The 15,324-nt window shown below is 46.6% G+C and overlaps 1 protein-coding gene across 5 annotated transcripts in view; it reads right to left on the bottom strand.

Moving 5' to 3' along the window:
* Window positions 1–15,324, bottom strand: part of PROX1 (prospero homeobox 1) — a 52,508-nt gene that overhangs the window by 15,170 nt on the left and 22,014 nt on the right. For all 5 annotated transcript variants that reach the window (XM_045071901.1, XM_045071902.1, XM_013049221.2 and 2 more), the window contains one exon: window positions 13,610–13,804. In XM_045071901.1, coding sequence (XP_044927836.1) covers window positions 13,610–13,804 — 195 coding nt within the window. The remainder of the gene's footprint in view (window positions 1–13,609; window positions 13,805–15,324) is intronic.

Genomic DNA, 15,324 nt, shown 5'->3' with positions numbered 1-15,324 from the left:
CAGAGAAAAAGTAATAAAAATGAAAATCTAATACTTTCCTAATCTCTTTAGCCCCAGGATTCATGGAAGATACTCTTAGATCTTAGACATAACTGGAAGCTCCTGCCGGAATTACACATCTGGTAGGCTGTTCAGTAAGACCTGGACCAAGACTCTTTCATCCAAGAATCATGGAGTTTGGGAATCTCAGGACTCGGAGAAAGTCTGTGTTCTCCAAAAGAGTGAAACAATCCAAACCAGGGGTTGGCAAACTTTTTCTGTAAAGGGCTAGATAGTAAATACCTAGGCTTTGTGAGCCACATTCTCTTTCTGTTGCATATTCTTCTTCTTGTTTACAACTTTTTAAAAATATAAAAACCATTCTGAGCTCAGAGTCATAAAAAACAGGCCGAGCGAGGGCCGGATCTGGCCAACCTCTGCTCTTAGCTAAACTTGAGGGCTAACAATGGTCCTGAACGCACTTTCATTCTTCACCAATCCCATGTGCCTCACCGGGTCAGCACACTACTTGTTCCTGTAGGGTAGCTGGGACTGCTTCACCCAAATTCAACCTGCAATGTCTTGCCATTCCTCAGATGCATGGAAGGCTGCCCATATCTATGGGCACACCCAGCGATCATCAAGGCCCAGGAAGACTTCAGTCCTTCTCTGCCGTGATGAGGAGCATTTTATTAGAAATGTTCCTGGCAGGAAACATTCAAATGTACGAGCTGGAGGAGTCCAGACCCTCCTGCACAGCACACCAAAGGAATCAGCTCCGTACTTAGATGGAAAAGCAAGCAGCGTACCTTCACACAGCAGTGTTAGCTCCCTTCCCTTCAAGGTAGCCCCACGAATTATGTGCCATTGGTATCTGAGTTCAAGACAGGCTGATAGTGCTTAAAGTTTAACTTTTGCTACAACTACTGGGTGAGATGGTAGAATAAATAGGGCCAAGCTTGGTGCCACTCTTGGATGGGACATTATCCAAAAACAACAAGACATAAACTCTCCAATATTGCACGAAAGGAAGCTGGGGCACAGATAATCCACAGTTACTCCTGTTTCGTTCAAGAATGCATTACGTGATTGTTTTCTGCGGCGGGTTTATCTTCGTAATTAAGCTTTGCCTAGACTAATATGGAAGCTAGTCTGCATGTCCCGTATTCGTGCTAACAGAGCTGAGGAGCCCAGGGAGAAACTGTTAGGAAGTGGGGTTCAGGCAGGATGATGAGAAGAGCATCACCCGTGGCGAGCATCAGAGAAGGCACCGTGAGGTACGGATGATGATCAAAAAAGTGTTTCTGAGATCCCTGGATCCTAGGAAAGACCACCACTCTGGCGACAACAGAGTATGCATCCCAAATAATATTGGGGCTGCTCTGAGAAAGGACTGGGATTAAAGGCCTCCATCAGGTCTTTTGGTTTTGACTAAAGGATTTTAATTCTCTCAGAAAAATTCTGTTTTGTGTTTCTAGAATATTCTATTGGTCTTTCCTCCACAATTACCCTTTGCAAAAGGAAGGATGAGTTGTATTTCAAAGCAACCTAAGAGCTTGGAATGGCACTGAAATTCCTTTTTCAAGAAAGGGAAATAGTTTGGGAAAGAGGAGGAACTGATTCTTGAATGGCTCCCAGGGGCCTTTGGGAGCCTTCCAGACCCATGCCAACACCTAACGGGACTTGAGGTAATGTTTGTGATGGGGAGTCTTAGGACGCTGTCAGGGATTGGCTCTTGCATTGGTCCTGCCGGAAGGCAATTACAGGAATTGATACACAGATTTTCTTGCCATGGTCCGGCCACTGAAAATGAGAAATCTTTGAAAATTGTCTCTATATTAAAGGAAACACGGTGGCCTTGAAACCAGAGCCTTTCATCTTCCTCCACCCACTTCTGCTTCCGGCTGTTCTTCTGCCTTTGCACCACTCTAACCCCCACAATTGTTCTCAACAACATACTACCTTTTACTAAAAGTCACCTTTAGAATCAGATTTTACTTTAAAATGCTATGGAGCCCCTCCTCCCCCACACAAAAAAAAACAGACATTGGGGACTAGGACCCTAAAAAGATGAGAAATACATATCCAAATGACTTGTGTGAAGATTCGATCCCTACCGACCAGAAACGCATGAACACATACCAAATCCCACTGGGAAAGACTTTCACGATCAAGATTACCACTATATTGGGAGTCCTTAAAAGAAAAGGTGGTGTTGCTTTTACAAAAATTGCCAACCCAGCCCAGTAGTGAAGGTAGTTATCCAAAACAACCCTTTCTGTCCCGAACGAGGGCAGATGTTGTATCTTAGACAGAGGTTCACGCACAGCGCAAATTCTGATGGTTGGGGGGAGGTGTGCCGTAGTGCGATAACGTGTGGGCACAGGTATACACGCCCTCTCTCAGTTCGTTCAGTTCTGCTCCATCTCCTAGAAAACCCACTTGCGTGAGGGCTTCGGCACAAATGTCCTCACTGTTCAGCTGCCCCCGCCAACACAACACGTAAAGTGAGCAGAGTATAACGATCGTGCCAATTCAGTCAATAGATGTTTATGAATGTAAAAAATTAGTCTTTCTAATCCCAGCACGGGAGTTGCCACGTCTCCAAGGGCACTGTTGAGATTCAGATCTGCAAAGAGAGCCTTGGGAGAACACGACAACGGGCACCCTAGAGACTTTCACTGAGATAATTAAGCCACAGCAGAACCACAAGGGTAGAAGTGGCCCTACATGGACACCATCTGGATTCCTAGGGGCTCCACAGTCACTGCTGAAAGCTTTGCCTTGTGCCCAGGATTTATTTCAAGAAGGCGGAAGGTCTTCTAGAATCACCGAATTTCAGAGATAGAACAAAGCTCCGTGTCTCATCTTATCACTTGACAGGTGAGCAAAGTAGAGCTCAACGTGGCAGGTGTTATCAGAGGCAGACCCCCCCCCCCCCACCAATCCGGTGCTCCCTCTGCCAGACCCCATCCCCTCACTGCTGCCCTTCTCATCTGGAACCCATGACTCCGGAATCCTGGACCTGTTCCAGGCTAGTGTCACCTGTACAGCCACACCTGGGGCAGGAGGACTCCCTTTCTCTTTTTAAAACCAGTTTTGCATTGACTCTTTGTCCCAATTCTGATGAGAACTCCCTGTTTGCTCATTTGTTTGCTTGCCTATTTAGGGTCAGCAGGAAATGGTGCAAGAGTTGAGCTACTGATAACAGCAACAAGGTAACTTTTACTTGGCTGCATGAATTAATAAAAGCAGATGCTTATACAGCACCTACTTTGTGCTAAGGTCATCATGTCTAGTCATGTCATTCTCAAGACAACTCTGTGAGGTAGTTGCTATTATTTTCCTCATTTAATAGACGAGGAAACTGAGGCACAGGGAGGGTAACATACTTGTCAAGGTTTCAAGGGTTTCAAGGACCCCAGGAGCCAGTTCCAGAATCCATGCTGCACTATTATTAGTTCACGACCACTGACATTGCAAAGACTCCCCCAAAGGATTTCCTTCTTAAGATCTCAAGGTGATGCTTTCACATAAAATAACACTGACTTATAAGTAAACACTTTGTTTCCTCCTGAGAATAATTCAGAGGCCGGAGCTTTCTTGCCCTAGTTTTATCATTTTAAAGAATCAAGCCCAAGACGAAGGTCATGTCTTCATGATACCAAATACCCTGATACTTTATCTACAAGAACACTGAAAACATCCTGACAATATAGGATGGTGGATCTGCCCGTTTTGTTGTTGTTGTTTTTAATTTTTTTTTTTTTTATTTCGCTGGCTATGTCCTGGAGACACAATCAGATTTGCCAGAATAAGAATACTTGCCAAGTCTCATCAATTGTTCTCATGGGACCATCTTAACCAAAAAGCGCTACTGAGATGTTACTCAAGAAATCCAACTTCTGAGGATAAACTTTTGGGACAAACAAAACAAATCACAGTGGGTGTGTGTGAGAGAGGTACAACCACCAAACCACAGTGTGGCCTGCCCATAGCTCGAATTAGCTCCCGTGGTCTGCTAAGTGTAACCGTCCCTTGAGAAGACACAGTCACGCCAGAAACGCATTACAGAAGGGCAGCAAAAATGATCACGGGCAGCCCACTTACTGTACGGGATTAGATTTTTAAAAAGGATTAGAGCCCCTTAATCTGGAGAGATGAAGATTAAGAGGGAGGAATGATCAAAGTCTATAAAATCAGAAAGGAAATGGAGAATATGGCCATAGTCCTGTTCACAAATCCCAGGATATTATAACAAGGGAGATCCCTTTGGAGTTCCAGGGAAATCACTTTAAGAGCCATAAAAAGAAGATACAATTTTCACAGCAGGTAATAAATTTAGAGAATTATTATCTTGAGGAGTGGTATACTCTGAGAATGCAGTTAGGTTTGAAAAAAAAGGTTTAAATAAACCCATGGGTGATAAAACCATAATGAGCTAATAATGGAAGCTTGGGAATGTTCTAGGGACATCCTGAGTCTTTTGAAAATGATTCCAACAGTGACAGGTACCAGCCTCTCCCAACGGGCTTTCTGCCCAGGGGGCTGGGTAGCCAACAGATCTGACCACCTCTCCCTTCACTCTTCCGGCCAGATCGTTCCTAATATTCGAAAAGGGGCTCTGACTGGAACGTGTTCCGATCTGGTACAATACAACAACTCATTCCTCGCAGGGAGTTTTCTTTATTCTTTGCTAGTGTCTCTGTCCTAGGGTCTGACCATGATTTCCATAAAAATATGAACTTAATCCTTAAAACAAAAAATCTCTGTCTTACTCAAAGATAGAGACATTTCAAATATCTTATGTTGTGGTAGTTTAGAGATTAAAAAAAAAAAACTGGTTAAATTCTCTACGGGGGAAGTTACTGATAGTATGGTAACACAGACCAATTACTTCAAATTTAAGGGAAAATTAAACATCCCAATTATGAAGCACCCATCACAGCCCAAGAGATTAAACTCGGGAATTTACTGCAGTTAATGGAGAAGCCAGCACACCTTCTCAAAAGCTGTATTTCTGTGAAACACACAGGATAAGACTGAAGGGAAATGTTTTAGCTTTTTTCCAGAAGATCCAAGCGCTAATCACTTTAACTATCTAATAATAGGTCACTGTTGGGGCTGGGGAGGTTAGGGCCGCAGGAGGAGGCAGGGGACTTTGGTAGGGGGTAGAGTGGAGATGACGACTCCATTCAGAGAAAAAGAACCTTCAGACGACCATAACATGCACAGCGGAGCATGAAGAATCTTTCCTGTACTCGCATTTGAGACTGCTCTCTGAAAATTGGTAAAATGTGGCAATGCGTAGAGAGCAAAAAAAGGAGCCAAGGAGAGGAAAGGCGTGGCATGCAGGAGAAAGGCATCCGTCCAACAAGCGGTATCTAATAACTCCCCATCCTAGCCCAATCTACCATCAGACCCCGGGAGCCGTCCCTTGGTATCTGGGCAAACTGTAAGTTTGAACATGTCAGCCCTCGTGTTGGGGAGCTATGCAAAGTCACCATCCATCTGGGGAACGGAGAAGTAGGAAGGTGGCAAGGGGGTGGGGCTGGGTCAAGGGGAAGAGTCGCCCTGCTTCTCATTGTGGACCTCAGAGTGATTTGGGCAAGAAAACTGGGACATCTGGAGTTCAGAAGTCGAGGAAAATGGGGAAGAACCGGGAAGATGAATACATGATCATCAGCGACACAAAAGAACGGAGCAGAGAGACGCCTGGGCTTGGGCACTCGCGTCTGGCAAGGAGGCCGGCAGCCGGGCTAATGAAGCATTTGTGGTGTGGGATGTTTGCCAGCGCAACAAAGAAGATGTGCTTGGGCTCTGCAGATGTGCCAGGGCCCCCAGAGCAAAATAATGACATAATCACCATCAGTGTCACAGACCAGACTGTACACAAGGTGACAGGGGAGGGGGGGGCTGTAATACACACACAGGGAGGACTCACCACGGCCCATGGCAGCGGCTGCCCCGAGGCCTGGGAGGCAGGCAGAGCCACCTAGCTTCGCTCTCTCTAGCTGGATCTTCGGTCCCGAGGTAAGGCTTGTCCCCCAAGCACCGGTGGGTGCTTCTCCTCTGACCCAAGCTGCTCCCAAGGAGGCAGCAGCAATCTGAAAAGCTTATGAGAGCTTCAGACTGGCAGGAAAAAAGGCAGAAGGAAGAGAAGCAAAGGGAAGTAGGAGGAGAGAATTTTGAGACACGCTCCCTCCGTCTTCTGCCAAGTTCTGGGCTCAAACTTTTCTCGAACCTGGCCCCGGCCCTCCCACCTGAGATATCAATGCGATCAGGGACATCCGTGTTTCAGGCCGCGAAGAGAAGGCAAGAAAACTCCGGGGGCACCTGGGTGGGGAGGACACGAAAGGGCCGTGCGTGGCCCCCCTGGGTGCGAGGACCCGGGCGGCGGCTGGGAGGGAGGAGGCGGCCCCCGCCCATCCGAAACCAGGTCCCGCAGAGGGCTCAGCACCTGCCCGCGGCTCCCGCTCGCTAAGGTGGGTGTGTTAGTACAGCTGTCTGGCTTTTAAGTGACTTTTGTCAGTGTGAAAGTGAAAGTCTGTTTGAGGAGCTGCGAGAACAATAGCCCAGAGCCCGGAAGAAGAGCTTGCAGCACAAAGGACCGAGACTACCCTCGTGTCCCTTTTCATTGCTTCTGATGAAAGATTTATAAGAATAACTTTAATTTTTTATGACCCCCTTTTTGGTATGACTATATTAGTTGTGTCAACTTCCATACACAGGTTCTCTTTAAATACCAAAAGGTCTGTGGGGAAAGTTGTTCAAGGAGGCTACAGGGACAGAATCACTTCTGGCCATCGTGATGGGTCCCTTCCTCCAGGAGGAGCTGCTTTGAGAGACCCAGAGATTTCCTTGAGAGATGGTTCCCTTCAGCCTCGAGGTCCCTGTGCCCCCGAAAGCGAACTGATCTTAAACCTTTCTAATGTGCCCGTTCAACCGCTCTTTGGAAGAACAATTATATTTGTTTTTCTTGGCTTCACCCTATTTAACAGGAACAGAAGTATAATAATCATTAATGGCCTTCCTCTTTTACTTCTCGAATAGCTGTCTCTACATTGAATCTTTCAGTTTGTGTCTCAGCCAAAAAAGCAGGGGTGGGGGGGGGGCACACAGATTGCATTGTTTTGTGTCATGTTACCAAATAGCACTGACGACTGGCTTAAGGCAATCACTGAAGGTGACACAATATTTTCAAACCAGAATGATCTACTCTCCAGAACCAAAGTCCTAGGCCTCACCAAAAAGACCGGTTGCAGAAACACTCACTCTTGGAAATTTATACCGAGACACTTAAGAGAAATGAGGGAATGAGTTCTACATTTTCTGCCCTGCGGCTGAAAAAGAACCGAACGGGTTCCAGTGAAATCAAATCCGGGGGTGGGAGCAGGCTGAGGAAATTTGATTTAAAATATTATCGTCCACGTGAAAAGGGATCGCCAACTTCTGAACAAGCTTTAGGTGGCTAAATGAGTTTGTTTCATCCAGACGAAATAAACAGGCTGGTTTTCAAAAGGCTGTCAGAACTCCTCCAGACACTGAAGCCAGGATGGGCCGAGCACAATGCTAACGTCCCACCGAAAGCTCCAACCACCACCGGCGGCGGCTCTCCGCAGAGAACTTGCTCCCTTTCTCCTATTGATAACCCTTTGTGGGACGAAAAAAAAGAGCAGAGGCAAGGAGAAGTGAATGTCACACAATAGACATCACTCCCCACACTGTCTCTGAACTTCCCTCATCTCTGAAGGACAATTAATTATGAAGGCCTTAGGGGTAGGTCGAAGCAAGGGAAAGCCCACTGCCTTCCCAGCACTACGCTGCCACCTCTGTGCTTGCTAAATGCCTTCTCCTGTTGGGGCAGAGCCACCAAGAGAGCCAATAGATCATTGTGGGGGGGGGGGAGCAAAAGATTTTTTTTGTGTGTGCGTCTGCCCTTGTATAATTCTATTCTCACTGTGAACTCATCCATACACAAAACACAAGGACAATTTTTTTTTTTTTTTTTAAAGAGAGAAAAGCCACAGGGTAGGTTGCAGCAGAAACGGCCTCTCAGTGGTGTGTTAAAAAGGATGGTCTTTTCACCAAATCATTTCACAGAGGCAAAACAGACAAACACAAAGAGTTGAGACTTTTTCTCCGACATTAAATGGAGTAACTGATAAGGTCAGACATATGATACCTAAAGACATGAATCTGTGCACTCTTGAAGTCAAAGGGCCTCTCTGTGCTGAGGAACAATCTTTCAAAGGAAATAGATCATAGAACTCCACTGAATCCGCTTTAAACTTTATGAAGCAGGAGGAGAAAAAGCTCTAAGTAGGGAAGCTTGACAGAAGAGCCTTGAACTATTTTCTGAAGGAAAGATGAGACCCTCCCTAGGCTGCCACAAAACATTTTTTTTTTTTCTAAAGGCTTCTCTGAACTTTGATATGTGCCAAGACACTGCCATTGAAAGTTGTATAATTATGTGCTATAGCCACTGTGGAAAATGCTTTGTTCACCCCAACAAAGGACAATAAGCAAAGTGAAGCGACGTTACACTGTATCTTTTTCTTTAAGAATGTTGAGAAAGGTCATGGAATGCTATAACTAATAAAGCTGTTGAGTAAGGAGGTTTTAAAGCTGATCTTACTGTGCTTGAATGTAACCCAATGACAAAAAAGACACAGGGAGCTAAAAATGCAACGACATTACTAAACAGATGATAAATCAATGGTCCCGCTTCATTATACTGATCAACACCTCGAATCCCAAAAGGACAGTGGTGCAAAAACGAAGCTCCGCGCGCGCACAATCCTGCCTCTGCCCCCCACCCCCTCCCGCCCCCCGCCCCTGCCAGCCCACCTCGGAGCCGGCGTCTTTTGCCGTCCTCTCCCTCACTCTTCAGGCCCTCATTCTGTACAGGAATGTGTTCCCAGACAGCCATGTGTCTACTTATATTTAGAGAACATTCATTTAGTCTCTTAAAAGATCCATTTGGCTTGTCAGTGGCGGGACTGGCAGGGGAAGAAGCGGGAAGAGCGTCTTCTGGTCTCGCCGCCCACCGAGGGTGGGGGTCACGTGATCACTCGACCGCTCGCTCCGAGGCCGAGACCGCAGCCCGCAGCCGCAGTAAGAGGGTTTCACCCGTGCGCCCGTTTCCCCAATGATCACTCAAATTTAAGCATCTCTTTGGAGCGGAGGGAAACGCTTCCTAAATCCACCTGTCCTCATTTTTCTTTAAAGAGATGACAATGTGAATGAAAGACTTCCAAACACATTCAATCTTCTTCAACGCGGGATGTGTGGGGAGCGGGAGGGCTGGGCGCAGGGGCAGGCGGGGTGGAGAGGAGGTGTTCAGCCCGTGCTGTTCAGTGTCTGGGGTAGGGGTGCGACGGGAGGGGCGCTGGGGGCTTATTTTCGCTTTCTAAGGGCAAAGCAAGGCAAGGCAGCAGCGGGTCCGCAGAACCACCCTTCTTGCCGGTCATGGGACGCCTGGAAAAGAGTCGAACCCCAGGCTCTGGGACGGAGCATCTGCTGGGTGGGGTGTCAGTGTCTTAGGAGACGGCCTGTAGGAGCCCATTAATCAATGAGTCAGGTGCCCCCCATTCTGTTTCCTTCTCAGCCTCCCATCCCCGCACTTGGGTCTTGGGGAGGGGCGGAGCTAGGGGCACTCATAGGGCACTTGGACCCTGCCTGCAGGTAAATGCCTGGCACTGGCAGGCCTGGGAGGGATGGCGGCCGGGCACGGAGGGGCGAGAGCTACCTCCTCCCAGGACCACAGAATGACAGGGAGCGCGGGGGCAGCCTTGGAAATGGACAGCCATCATTACCTTCCTTCTTGCCCCAGTTGGGAGGGAAACAAAAAAGTAATAAAATCCAACTCATCTGCCCCTAAAGTCAGAAGTATCAGTATGATTTAAAAACTGGGAAGGCATCCCAACCCTCCTCTCCCTCCCCATAAAAAGATGTTGGAACCTCTTCAAAGGGAAGTGAGAATGAAGCATGGAAATATATACCATAACACCTGGAAAGACAAATTTATTGTTGCCAATCTCATTAAACGTGCGAAGTAGGAGTGAAAGATGCAGCCTGTAATTAAACACCCCTTTCCTGCACACCTTCACACACTCACCTTCAGAAGCGAGATGCCCCACCCCGAGCGAGGTGGCCAACTTTCCTTCCTCCAGCACAGACTGAGGGCGGCGGCGCGTGGTGCGTGCCCCTCCCCCTCCGGGTCTTCTCCCACTTCCCCTGGGTCTTCTCAAGCTCTCACCACACTAAGTGCTGTGCCAAGAATCTTGGCCATTGTGTAAACTGATACAAAAGGCAGAACAAGCCCTCCTGTCACTTAGAAGGTCCTGACTCATAAAGGCCAGGAAACGCAGGGTCTAGAGGAGGAGAGAGATCGAAGCCACTCCCTCCTCGCTAGTGATAACCTTCCCATCTGCTTTATTTTCCTGCAGGCCAGGGGTCAGCAACCACTCTGGCCTTGAGAGCCAGGAGCAGCAGGGGCTGGAGGGGGATGGTGCTAGGCGGGGACAGAGGTGCCGCCAGCCAGCTTATGACAGAGGCAGAGACAGACGGAGCACAAAGCTGAAAAAAGACAAGTAGCAGAAGAGAAAGAAAGAAGAAAGTCATGGTGAAGGACCTTTCTCTCTTTCCCTGGCTCTACCTGTTCCCACCAGTTTAGAATCACTTAAAAAAACAGGATAAGGCTTTAGGCAAACTAAACGTTTTCTTCTAGTAACATCCACAGCGTTATTATTGCTCACATTAAATAAGTTAATACTGGTAAAACACTGAGAAGAGTGCCCAGGACACAGTACAGCCAATAAACGTTAGCTATCTTATTGTTGTCACAAACAACAGATTGAGAAACTTAAAAATGCCACCAATAAGCTGTTTTATTATTTGACCAACTAACATTTCATTGGGTGAATAGATAGTCCTCAGAATGGACTGGATCTTTGGGCAACATGTAGCCATAACTTCATGCTTCATCCCTGTCTAAAAATTAGGGGAAAAGGAAGAAAGAAAGAACGAACAAATGAACCCCACAAGATGTACCGTTCTCTACCTGGCCATCCTCTTTGCTCGCTCCTGTAAGACCACAGATTCACTTTACTTGATCTTAAAAGAAAGTTAAATACAAAAGTCAAGGAGTGCACAAAGCACCAGCTGAGATATTCTGCTCAAGGTGCTGGGGTCTGCTGTGGCTCACGGCCACCGCCGGCAGTGGTAAAACCACACAGATAAGACCAGTGGCTTTTTGAGCATCTCACTTAAGCACTGACTTCCATGCACCAAGGCACAGAAGGGAAGGGACCATCTCATCCGAAGCTTCTGTTAGTAAATGAGCCCAACTGGGAGGCGAAATGAAAATCTATTTAGCGACCGTCTGTGGCGGCGGGCGTGCGTGTACACGTCTGTGCCTATGGGCGAGTGGCGGGGACAGCGCGGAACCCATGTTCCTGCTCTGCGTCTTACCGCATTTCCGGAAAGATCCCAGTGTTTTACTGAAGAAGGAAAAGACCCAGAATAGACCAATAACTTGTCTGAAGTCACATGAGAAGTGACAAAACTGCTCCCAGGGCCCCATACTCCTTGCACTGAAGCAGTCTTAAAATAGACACTGCAGATAAAGGAGAGGTGTCCTGGCTGGAAGTGGGTATGATTCACAAAGAGAGAAATATCAGATGTTAATCACATTAAGGGAGGATTTAGATGCTGCTAAATGGAACAGCTTGTTGGGTACTTCTCGATGCCAGCCGCCCCTGCTTGTGTCATTTTGGCCCTTACGCTGTGAGCAGGGGCTTAAGTTCCAACCAGGTAAGGTTTAAGAACCTTAAAAATCCGAATGTGCACCATAAGGATTTGTCATCTCAGAGTGTATTACACAGCAAAAAGGCAGAACTCGTGGCGCGAATCTTGGGCAATTCTTTTAGAAAGCTTGACGCACGTCGCCGAACAAATATTTGCCATTATCAGCTGTAAAGAGTTCACTAGCATACACTTGAGTTCTCTTTGGGTAAAGTTTAGAGCAACAGACTCAACAGAAAGGGGGAGAAAAAGAAATGAAAAGTCTTCATAGGATTTCTTTAAAATGGTTAGCCCTAGTCCTATCGGTCAGCTCTAGAAGAAAATCCTGAGAGAGTTCTGTCAAAACTCTGAGTGTAAACCTGAGCTCTCTAACAGACTTTAAAACATGGACCCCTTTACAATGGAGAAGCAATGCAAGGATCCCCACTTGTAATGTGTTCAGCCAAAGAGAAACGTTGCTCGTAACACATATTTCACCGTGGATACCAAAGATACGTTGGCTTACAGTAGAAGCGTTCAAACTTTCAAGGGAAAACCATGACTTCCCCATGGCTAAGTTTCCACCATTGCTGCATGGTCAGCCACCATCCCTGATGTGCACTGCCAAAACCCATGTGAGAAGAGCCCCAAAAGGAAAGGGCAGGTCCCTTTCATTGACCAGTCTAGACCAAGATGCCCTTCTCTTCCTTTGAAGTAGCCAACTTCCTGGGTGTTTCTGGGTACCTATCTATGTGAGGAAAGCATGAATATTAACAGAACGTCCCCTGTAGGAGCCGATGGCAGAGAAGAACATTCCTATCCTGAAGATAACACAAGAAAAGAACTAACATGGCAAGCCACCCACAGCCTGTCTACACTCACCACTGGGGGTTCAGCCTGCAGAACTCTGCCACATTCCCACCTCTCGCTATTGTTGCCTCAGCCAGCAGGGCTCAGCAAAATGCTTTTGTGAGGGCTGGGAGATTCACTAGTGTTGTCGCATAGAGTCATCACGTTGCAATGAAAACGGTTTGCTGAGGCACAGCATTAGCCGGTAAAGAAACACCTTACTCATAGCCATGCATCCTTCATTGTTGTGTAGCCACTGCTTTCTGGGAATCATCTATACTGCTTTGTGTGTATCTAGAATATGCATGTTATAGATACGTGTGTGTGTGTGAGGGTATGTGTATGAACAAAGAGCAGCATGCTGGTGAAGCTACACATAGGGATATAAACACCCTAGGCTCTCCCCCCAAAAGAACAAAAACAGAAACAAAACCATAAAAAGATGTGGATGGCTCTCTCATTAATACATACTAAGCAAATTCTCGTACCATTTCTTCCATAAAGGAAATAAATGCCGATTGAAGGAGAAACCACGGAATCACTCCCCCAGCGACCTTTCTAGACCTATTTAGAAAACAATGTTTGCAGCCACCATCGCACATAGCCTATGTCCGCTCAGTTGACATGCCGGAACCTAAGAGCAAAAAGGCCCGTTAGAGTGGGGACCTCTTCCCTGGAAAGGGGAGTCAGTGTGTATGGGTTCCTTGCTATAATTTCTCTGAATTCTTGGGTTCCCTTTTCTGTGGCCCATGGTTCTTCATGCAAGCAGCAGAGCCGGGGAATGGGAAAGGACGTAGGAGTGGGCCAGTCCCCCAGGACTCTGCCCATGGAGTGAAGGCTCCTCCTTCTGGCCTCACCTCTTCCCCTATTGCGGGATGCTCGTGTGAGATACCAAGACTAAAACAGATTTGGGGACATTGCCAGAGAAAATTAATTCTTTTTTTTTTTTTTTAAAGAAAAGGGAGATGACCAAACAATAAAGATGAGTTCCTACCTCAAAGTCATTTGCTTTATTGTAGTGCATGTTCAGAGCCCTGTAGAGCTCACAGTCTCTGGTTATAGACAGCTCTTCCGTACTGGTGACTCCATCGTTGATGGCTTGACGCGCGTACTTCTCCATCTGAATGTAGTAAAACTCACGGAAATTGCTAAACCACTTGATGAGCTGAGAGGTAATGCATCTGTTGAACTGTCAAATTTAAATGTTGGAAAGGATAAGAATATGGCCATTTTCTTCATTTATTCTTTAAGCATTTGAAGTCTTTTTAAAGTTCTCATTTCCTCCTTACTTGGACAGAGTATGTTCTGGATTCCACCAAAATGGTGGCAGGAGGGGTGAAAGCAGTAGTACATGTATAAGAGATTATAAAACCTATCAGCCATGGAAATCACCTCCCAGTCCTCCATATTTCCGATGAAAAACTCACATTCTAAATCTGAATTTCCTTAAGAAGCTGAATATCTTATTCTAAACACCGTTCTTCCTCTTTCAGTGGAACAAACAGCATTTGTATAGTTTTTTATGGAAATGCATTCAAGCCACAGAGTGCTGGGAAGAGTAATTACTTGCAAGTACAGCTTCCCCTGCTTTTCAAAAGTTCACGTTCCACCATTTTGCTTTTACGAAAAGACCTACATTGGTACCTGGTTTCACGAACCGAAAGAAATCCAGAAAGGATATCTGCTTTTCAGAAGCAAAGCAACAAGGGCAAACGGTGTTCAGCTTTACAGCGAGCCATTAGGGTGGTGGCACGCTCCCCGAGCAGCGAGATGAGCCCCCCCAAGCACCTTCTCCAGGAGCCAGGCTCAGTATCTCAGCATCATGGCGCCATGGGTTTGCACTGTGTCTGTGAGCATCTGTGCTTTATCTTGATTTATTTTGTGCATCTGCTATCAAGAAGTGTCCTAGGGTATCAGAAAAGTCTAAGAGAGCTTATTTTTTTGGGTCTGGGAAGGCTCAACGTTTTTTCCGTATAAATTGACGGTAATTGGTCCTTGGCTTTCCGTCATTTGGGCTTATGAAAAGTTTTGTAGGAACGCTCTACTTTTGGGTAGCAGAGGAAACCTGTACCAGAGATGGTGAGCCACATGACCTCACCACTAGTGTGATTTCTTTCTTTTTTTTTTTTTAAATAAGAATTTGTGTCATCACATGACGACCTCGTGCAATGCCAGAAAACAACTTTCACACAAAAGGAGAGGAGTCTGGCATTGGCCTATGTTTTGGTAATGGGTGATCCCCACGGCCATTCGGCTGTGACTCCACTTTCTGTTTGCACACGGTGCTCACCTCTGTCTGGCCAGACCACTGTGCCTGTTCGCACACTTCCTACAGCCCATGCTGGGTAAGACCCACGTCCCTTTCTGTTGGAGTCTATGCGTTCGAAGGAGTGGTTAAGACAAGAGTACACAGATGGCCCAGACGGACACTTTATTACATTTTTTTTTTTTAAATGCCAAGTTACCATAACATGATTTGGCTTTAGAACTTTGTTTACCAAGGTTTCCTGATGACCTTTTAAATGAAGATGTCTTCCTGGATTCACTGCAAATGATACCATTCTTATTGACAGTCCTCTGTTCGCAGTAAAGGACAGATGCATCTCAACTTGCCAAGTCAAAACCAATAAATCCATAGCTTTATATCAGGCGGGCTGACAGACAACCCCCTACCTTTTGTCATCACAGGCATTCCCTTCCCTGGGCCCC

This window comes from Mustela putorius, unplaced genomic scaffold (assembly GCF_011764305.1).
Source record: "Mustela putorius furo isolate JIRA1106 unplaced genomic scaffold, ASM1176430v1.1 tig00003993_pilon_pilon_pilon, whole genome shotgun sequence".
Classification (NCBI taxonomy): domain Eukaryota; kingdom Metazoa; phylum Chordata; class Mammalia; order Carnivora; family Mustelidae; genus Mustela; species Mustela putorius.
Note: the sequence above shows the minus strand (reverse complement) of the source record. Positions and strands in the feature narration are given on the sequence as shown.